At 38.4% G+C, this 8910-nt stretch overlaps 1 protein-coding gene across 3 annotated transcripts; it reads right to left on the bottom strand.

Moving 5' to 3' along the window:
* Positions 1–222: 222 nt before the first annotated feature.
* Positions 223–7891, bottom strand: tnnt1 (troponin T type 1 (skeletal, slow)). 3 transcript variants are annotated; one of them, XM_084744494.1, is made up of 12 exons: positions 7795–7891; positions 7511–7528; positions 4711–4731; positions 4395–4416; positions 4210–4270; positions 3650–3766; positions 2789–2866; positions 2406–2519; positions 2208–2317; positions 829–919; positions 584–624; positions 223–480 (listed from the first exon to the last, which is right to left on the bottom strand). In XM_084744494.1, the coding sequence occupies exons 5-12, from the start codon at positions 4264–4266 to the stop codon at positions 435–437; spliced, it is 654 nt and encodes a 217-aa protein (XP_084600620.1). In that variant the 5' UTR covers positions 4267–4270; positions 4395–4416; positions 4711–4731; positions 7511–7528; positions 7795–7891; the 3' UTR covers positions 223–434. The 3 variants fall into 3 exon arrangements, with proteins under 3 accessions (XP_084600620.1, XP_084600622.1, XP_084600619.1); XM_084744496.1 differs by lacking the exon at positions 4711–4731 and having other exon boundaries at positions 7795–7886; XM_084744493.1 differs by lacking the exons at positions 4711–4731; positions 7511–7528 and having other exon boundaries at positions 7795–7877.
* Positions 7892–8910: the final 1019 nt, after the last annotated feature.

Genomic DNA, 8910 nt, shown 5'->3' with positions numbered 1-8910 from the left:
TGTTTGTTTCATTTGAGTGAGTTCTGTTTTTAATTTGCTGTTGGACTTACACATAATATATCTAGTATAAACCAGAGTACAGAAGTTAAACACAGACCAGTGACCATTCTCGGTGTTGTGATCCACACACATTAGATTTAGAAAAGCTTTAGCTGACCTTTTGAAGCCATGGACTTAGAAATACGAAACGACAAGTAAAAATGACACTGTGACAAAATCACCTCAAAACTGAGTGCATGTTGCTTTAATTATCAATACAGCTTATCAAGAAACATTCAAAGTCTGTCACACACACAGGAAAAGGCCGGCAGAGCAGCTTTGGCATTACAAAACACTGGAGAGGAATTGTGTAATCCCTCCATCCCTCTACAGCCTCCCCTTTTTTATTTTCATTGTTTTTCTGGTGTGTTTTTCTTTCTCCTCTATTATTAACTTTACTTCCAGCGGCCACCCACCTTCCCTTTTCCATGGCCCTTTTTACTGTAGGAGGGAAGAGAAAGAAAGAAAAGGATGTAACAGAGATTGTAGAAACACAAAGACAGAAGATATATAGTTTATTATTCTTCTGTATAAAACTACTCACAATTTCTGAGCATGTTGAATTCTGTTCAGCAGCACGATGATCTGCAAGAGGCAAACAAAAGGACTGAACAAGAGGGAGTAACAGAAATGTTGTATGAAAGAGATCAGTCAAAACTCCAAAGATTGTCACCAGTAGAACAGAAGAAGTAACTAGCAAATGTTGAACATTCTACATTACTTGATTGATTACTTGATTAATTTTCTGTCACTTTTCCTTATCATTTCTGTTTGCTATCACAGCTGTACCTCATATTTCTGGTGCTTCATGTGCTCCATGAAGTCAAACTTCTCAGACTCCAGCTGGTAGATTCGGTTCCACATGTCCTGGGCCCGTTGCCTGGAAAGACAAAGACGAAAGAAAATTTATAACAGATATGGACATTTGCTGTGAGTTGTGGTCATTTATGCTTTTTTCGTGTTCAAATGTGGGTCTCCACAGAAGCAACTGCTACTGAGTTAGTCTGTTTTGATTGTGGCTCATGCATATGATTAGCAGTAACAAAGTACATCTATTTGAGTACTGTACTTAAGTAAATTTTTTGAGTATCTATACTTTACTTGAGTATTAGTTTTTTTTTGGAAACGTATGACTTTCATTCCACTACGTTTCAAAGATAAATATTGTACTTTCGATGCCACTACACTCCTAGGAAGATTGTCGTTACCTGTTACTTTCAGACTAAGCATAGCTTTGAAATCAGATGCTGCTGTTTTTTTCTTATCTACAATGCAATTGAACACAGATGGACACCAATCATGGCACCCGCTCTCAACTGGGGTTGCTGTAAAAGCAGAAATATGTCATCCAGGCATGCTCTGTAACACACGCAAGCAAGCTTTCCCCCTTTCATACAAACAAAACATGGTAATGGCAACAGCAGGCAAAATTAAATCACAAGATGTTATCATAATTTTAAAAAAGAGAAATAATTGCAGGTAGGCAGGTAGGTATCATTAGGTGCTTTCAGAGAGTTACAAGGTTCTGAAAATGCATCGTGAAAACAATACAGCATTGTATTGATACTAGAAAGTGTCCTTCGTAATTTCTACTTTTAAATACTTAAGTATTTTTAAAGGCAAGCACTCAAGTAAAATTTTGACTGAGCAACTTTCACTTGTAGTTGAGTAACATTTGACCAGGAGTATCTATACTTTGACTCAAGTACTGGGGTTGAGTACTTTACATAAAATATTAACCTTTTATAAAACAGGGAGAGATGTAATCTACTGGGTTTTAGAAAATGTCTATTTTTCACTTGTAGTCTCTGGAAATGTATAGTGGGTCTTGTTTGAAATTTTAAAGCTATAATTTACTATCCCCCCGCGGATCCCCATGAATGTCTATCGAGGACCGCCCATCACTTCGAAGTCTGATTATCCTGTAACCAAATAACAAAAAACTGTCCCATTTGTCCTTCAGTCCTTTATCCCACCGAATGTTGAACGTCGATGAACGTTCCATCAGTTTGACATTTTCAATACATCTTTGCTCTTTGTCAGCAAAAATCTACAATAGGATATAAATTTATAAATTCGTTAGTTCAATGTCATAAATGCCCAGTTTGAAGCTGCTATAATGGTGCAACATCACTGGTTAACTGGAAATACATTAGGAGCTGACTCACTTGAGCCCATCCTCCCTTAAACTGTCGATGGCGAGCGGCTGCCGTCTGTCAGCCAGCGTCTTCTTCTTGATCTCTCTGCCTGTGAGACGCTTCCCCCTCCTCGACTCAGCCTGGAACAGAACACACACAGTCCTCACTGATCCTCTGTGTCTCCTCATCGTCATTGGTTACCATCATCTCTACTACTGTCAGTCTGACCTTGGCCAGGAAGCCTCCAAAGTTCGCCCCCATGCCAGAGAGCACTTTCTTCTTCTTTGCGTCATCATCAGCCTTCTTCTTGGCTTCCTCCTCCTCTTTTCGATGACGTTCCTCCTGTCAAATGAAGAAGGAAGGAGTGAGGACAGAGTAAGAAAACCGCGTTCACATGTTGAATTGGATTTTTGTGCACCTGGAGGGGATATTTCATACTGTATCGAGCAGCTTTTTATAAATGAATAGTGGTTTCACAAAGTTTGTGTACATTTAGTCATCATGTGGATAGTCATTGGGTAATCATACTAAGCCAGTGTATCCTTGAAATGCAACTTACAAAGCCTGTTTTAAACACTTTACTCTCTAGATAAAGTAAATGTTTGTGTTACCGCAATCCTGTTTTGTCTGTCCTTCTCCTTCTCTGCTCGAACCCTCTGGATCTCAGCTCTCTCTGACCGACGGCGCTCCTGATGGAAAACAAAGTAAAAAACCCACGAAGCATGCAATGTAGTAAACATTAAGCAACATTTGATAAGAAACAAATAAATAACATTAATTGAGCCAGCAGAAATGTCTGTTTTTATTTTTCAGCATCACACTCTTAGAGCGTCTCAGTGGTAAGAAGTATTCAGATCATTCACTTTAGTCCGAATGGTTACAAAATGAATCTGAGATGAGGTGATTTATGGGGTAGTAAAGATGGAAAACCAGGAACACACATTTATATTCAATTTTTGGGCGTCTCCCTAATCTTCGATTTTCCTTTGAAATATTGTATATTTTGATGTCTTATTATTTCAATGAAACCATCTCAGACGTCTCGATGGGAAATGCCTCTGCTAAAACAGACATCTGTAATGTGACTAGGGGCCCCAACTACACACTGCTTTTTATAAGGGGTCACAAGCAAAAGCGATTTGACCCTTAACAATGCACTTTATTTATATACTCATCATATGATTTGTATATAATATCTTCATCTGTAAAGTACAGTAAGTAGTAGCTGATAAATGTAATGGAGGAAAAAGGTTAATATTTCTAGTATAAGTAGTTCAAAATGGTACTTCAGTGTAATATTGAGTAAATGTAACTTTCTACTGCTACTGTGAAGATTCAGGACTTGGAAACTGCAGCAAAATCATGTTCTCCCATTGTCAGCCAGTGTCTGTTTCCTCTGGACCAGGTGTTAAGTTTCCCATTCACGCTTCTGCACAGATTTTAAAAGTGTTAATACATAAGTGAAAACTTACGATCCGTTCCTTTAGGGCGATAAGCTCCTCCTCATCCTTCTTCCTCTGCTCAAAGTGGACGTCGATGAGAGTATGCAGCTCGACTAAGTCCTTCTCCATACGCTTTCTGTGGATGTCCTGATGGAACAAGGGAGTGTTTAATTTCACATGGGCATCTATATACAACAGGTAAGGTGTACTACAATAGAAATGGATTATTTTTTACCAATGATACGTTTGCAGTGTTCTGTGTATTCAGCCCTGCTTCTTTTTTATCAGAATGATGCTAAGTCGATGAGGTGTACCTCCATGAAATTTTATCAGTCATATGAACACTTACAAAACCATAAACAAGGCAGCACAAAGACATGAGTGAGAGTCTAGTAAGACGAGTCAAGCCATTAAAAGCCCGGTAAGTCAGGAGGATTTTCAAAGTGATCTTGTATGAACTCTACTGAAACAAAAGTCAGCGTCGAGTCGACAGTTTGTTCAGGTCAACTAACTGATTTGTGCTGCAGCTGCAACACTGAAAAATAAAACAAACAATACTGATCTGGGTTAATTCCCTTTTCGTAACTTACATCAAAATCCACCCTCTCTCCCTCAGGGATCTTTGGAGGGGCAAGTTGAGGCACCATAGGCCTGGAGAAAAAACAGAAAACCCAAAATGGCAGAATTTTGAGAGAGTAATTGAAAGATCACAATAAGATAAGAGGGAAGAAAGAGAAAACTACTATAACCAAACAACCAAATTGGGTGAACGTACTTGGGTTTGGGGCGCTCCTCTTCTGTTGAAGAAAGAGAGAAAGATGAGAAAAATTATCAAATGAGTGAATGTTTCCTTCAAAAATGTGAAAGGGCAGCTTCACAGATCTAAAACTTAGTAATAAAGCTATTAATGTGACTGAAAGCACAGCAAGCATGGGAGTGAGAAAGCCAAGAAAACATTAAGCAATTTTGTATTAGTTATGATAAAACAAAAGACCAAATGTTTTTAAGTATCACAGTCTTTAGCTTGAGGAGAGGAGAGTTTTTCAAGGAGTTTCACCCTTTTAGGGAACCACACGTCTACTATTTCTCACCTTCCTCCTGGGCATCTTGATCTGACGGACCAGCCACATAAAGACAAAATGAAAGATGGGAGGAGGGCAACAGAAATAACACATGGAGCAAGGCAGGAGTCATTAATGATGGGCGACAAGGACACAAGGAGAGCAAGGGAACAGAAAAAGTAAGGAGGAGAGGAAGCAAGGAGGTGAAAATGTAGAAAAGAAGGTATGGAAAAAGGGAAAAGAAGGAAAGATAATGGAAAGGAGGATGAAATATTTACAGCAGACATGGAAATGTAAAGAATCAAAGGAAGGAAGGAAGGAAGGAAGGAAGGAAGGAAGGAAGGAAGGAAGGAAGGAAGGAGGGAGGAAATCAACACAAAATGATCAAGAGGCAAAAATGAATAGAATGGAAAAACAAGTGACAAATCAAAGATGGGGGGAAATGAGGACATAAGGAGGGGGAAGGTGTGGAATGATTGAAAGAAAGTTAATATCTGATACTGCATAGGCAGCAAGTTTAAGAAATAGTTAGACATTTTGTAAAACATGCTTTTTGGCTTTCTTGCCGAGAGTTAGATGGGAAGATCGATACCAATCTTACACTTAAATAAGAAGCTACTGCCAGCAGCCAGTTGGCCGAGCGTAGCACAAAGACTGGAAACGGGGGAAACAGCTAGCCTGGCTCTGCCTAAAGGAAACAAATCTGCTTAACAGAAACTTTATATTTGAATAATTTACACAACTTTAGAGTTACTGGTAGCTAGCAAGCTGTTTCCCCATTGTTTCCGGCCTTTGTGCTAAGCTAACTGGTTGCTGGCTGCAGCTCCATATTTACCAGTAAGATATGAAAGTGGGATCTTCTCATCCAGCCTAACCCTCAGGAAGAAAATAAATAAGCATATGTCCCAAAAAGTTTAACTATTACTTTAAAACTATTATTTCCCATCATGCAATGACAGCCACTCCATTCACTGGCACTAATATGTACCACCCACTGTGGCTACAGGGAAATGTAGTTTTGTGGAGCATTCATTATTAAATAATGCACATAGGGATACTTTTTTACTTGAAGATTGGAGTTTTACTGAACAAATAGTTCTCTGAGGTAGAACTGGGTGTGACCAAAGTGCACAGTCTGAATGGCTCCCAGCTTTTTGGAGATGAAATACTTTGGCCCCGCTCATCAAGTTTTGAATCCTCAGAGAACTTCTTGTAGAACTAAAACTCACATCTGTTATGTGCATGCGCATAATTATGAATGTCAGAATACATACGACGGTTGCAGCTGTAGAAATGTATAAAACATTGTACAGTTTTTAAAGGTAAAACATGTTAAACAGAAGCTGTATTATATCAGTGTGATATTTCTGTCTTCTTGGACTGCATGGTCAACTGCTGTATGTTATATTGTATGTCATTAAATGTTTTTTACAGCTGCTCCACCATTAAATTGCCTACTGGGACAAATAATGAATTGAACAGAACAAGATGTGGCTCCAATGAAAGTGTAAAGCTAACAGAGACAGAGCAAGGAAACATTACCACAGCCTCACAAATTAAACCCTCGTTGACGTGTGAATCATCTCCAAGTGGCGAGAAGAGCCTCATATCTGTTTTAAGAGATTTAATCCTGTTCATAATTTAAAAAGAAATAAATCTGTCTGAAAATAAAACATCTAACATTTCACAGTACCGTACTGTTATGATGGCTCACTTTCTCTTAGAGCTATAATAAATGGCGGTTTGGGCAACTGGAAGTAGCAGAACAAGCTGAAAACACATCATTGAGTGATAACATAATTAAAAGTTGCTATAGCCAAAATGTTAGCAAACAGTTGCCATTTGCAATACTGACACTCATGTAGAGATGTGTTTCTAGTCACATGATAAATGTAACTTCAGTCATTCTCTCCCCTTTTAACTGTTTTGGTGTCCATTTTTTTTAGTTATAATTACGACTCAGCTAACCGTTCTTTGTTTGTCGCTAGTTTTGTTTGACACTAATTTAGTTTTTCAGTTACAAAGTTTGTTAATGGCAAAGTTAGTGAGAAACAAAGTTAATGACAAATTGTTGTTAACTTTGTTTGTAATGAACTTTGTTAGTCGATATTTTTTTTTGCTAATCTTGTGTGTCACTCACTTTGTCCTGTTTGGTGCAGGTACATTTACAAGCTTTGTTTGTTTGTTTGTTTGTTTGTTTGTTTGTTTGTTTTTGCTTCTGAAAACAGCTGCTTGCTGCTGCTGGAAATTAAGTTCATGTCAGCAGTATCTGTCAAAACACAAACAAAGAGCTAAAAGAAACTATACCTGCCTGTAAAGCTTGTTGTTGAATTACAACTTACTTCTGTCAACAAGCAGTCCTTTATACATTACATGTGGTTATTTCATCCACTGTTAAATGTTAGCAGAGCTTTAAACCTTTGTAAGATATTTGATTTTGGAATAAAACATTCTGACTAATGCAGACAAGATTATAGAAATATCACATTTGATTTCTGTTTTGAATGTTTATACCTTTAAAACTGGCTGCAATAGCAGGCAATGGAAAAAAAAAGCAGTCAAATGTTCACAACAGAAACAAAGGGACGGTCGACATATCGGTGGAAATGTGATCAGGTATGACATGATTTCATCCATACATATATGAAGTTGAATTAATGCACGATTTATATTTGGTATTAAAATACAATGCAGGTAAAAAATCTTATTCATAATCAGGTGCAAATAATCATCTTCTTGTCTTTAACAAACTGGGTATTGGGTTTTAGGGCGAGCCATAAATGGTGTTTGAATTGAACTGAATTGATGGATGGATATGTGGTCACCTTACCTTGATACTCCTGCTGCTCTGATAGCCCAAACCAGCAGTGTCAGCCAATGGGAAAGCAGAATAGAGGGGAAGTTGATAGGTAAGAGTTAGCGGCATGGTGTGATCCACAACTCACACAGTTATGAAGAAGGAAAGGAACAATTGCTTCAGACAACAAGGACAAACATTTATCTCATGGAAGACATTTGTGTCATGGTCTCGTCCCTTTTATCTCCAGACATGCTATATGACAGGCAGCTGTCCTCTATGATTGCTTCACATTCTTGGAGTTTTCCTAACCCTACCTCCTGCATCCTCTTCTGCCTGCTCAGTCGCCTCCTCCTCCTCCTCCTCCTCCTGCTCAGGCTCGGCCTCCTGCTCCTCCTCTGCCTCTGGAAGAAAGCAGGCCCAGAGACACAAATACAGTTAAATGTCTCAGGCAGATCTCCACTGATATGTTTTAATGTGTTTGTGAGAGACACAAAGTGTGTGACAGATTTGGACACATCCCACTGAACATACCCTCTGCCTGCTCCCTGGAGAAATGAGGAAAAGAAACAGAGGAACATAGTATCAGGTGACATCACGGCTGATTCATTTACACTGAAATACACAAATAAATACATGCTGCTCTACTCACTCGTACTCCTCTTCTACATCTGACATGGCTGCAAAAAAGAGCAAATATATATGTGCTTAAAAAGAAACATACAAAGTACTAATGAGGGGAAAATACCAAACATTTGCTTGTTCCAGCTCATTGGGTTTCAGTCAAACAAAACAAGCTATTATAAGATGTCACTGACTGCTAGGAAATGATTACTTGCGTCATTGACAGAATAATGGGATATAACAAAACATTTATAGATTGAATTTAGATTTAGATTGAATTTTTGGATCAAACTCAAACTCGGAGTTTTAAAACAAACCAAAGAAACAAATCAAATTAAATGGTTGAAAGTGAAAATATTAAATTATTTACCATTATTCACTTTCAGTTAAAGGAGTTTACTCAACAGCTTTTGAAAGACAAATCTAGGGGCGATTATAAGACTCAAGTTGCCTCGAAATTTTGCATTTTCACAACTTTTTCATTCTTGCAGTGTATGTTTTTTTTAATAAGGAGATAACTTAAGCCCTGCTTGCAGGCTGACTCTACATGGCAGTGTCAGTCAGTCCGTCAGTTGGTTGGTCCAAAGTGAAATATCTCCGCAACTGTTGGATGAATTGCCAGGCAAACATTCTTGGTCGACAGAGGATGAAGCCTCCTGACTTTGCTGATCCCCTGACTTTTCATATAGCTCCACCAGCAGGTAAAATATTTCACTTATGCAGTCATCAGTACACCAGTAGCCAGGTTTCCATCCAAATGTAGCTTAACTTTTTTTTTTTTTCAGATGTTCTTGGGGGCATTTGTTGCC

Source organism: Lutjanus erythropterus, chromosome 19 (genome assembly GCF_056507025.1).
Source record: "Lutjanus erythropterus isolate fLutEry1 chromosome 19, fLutEry1.hap2, whole genome shotgun sequence".
NCBI lineage: Eukaryota > Metazoa > Chordata > Actinopteri > Lutjaniformes > Lutjanidae > Lutjanus > Lutjanus erythropterus.
The sequence above is the reverse complement of the archived record's forward strand: the minus strand, read 5'-3'. Positions and strand labels throughout refer to the sequence as shown.

Excerpts from the sequence above, each read along its gene's own strand:
- tnnt1 (XM_084744494.1), bottom strand. The coding sequence starts at position 4,266 with ATGGTGCCTCAACTTGCCCCTCCAAAGATCCCTGAGGGAGAGAGGGTG. Across the intron at positions 2,867-3,649 it reads TCGCCCTAAAGGAACGGATC|GAGCGCCGTCGGTCAGAGAG; the intron begins GTAAGTTTTCAC and ends GTTTTCCATCAG. Across the intron at positions 481-583 it reads ATTCAACATGCTCAGAAATT|TAAAAAGGGCCATGGAAAAG; the intron begins GTGAGTAGTTTT and ends TCCCTCCTACAG.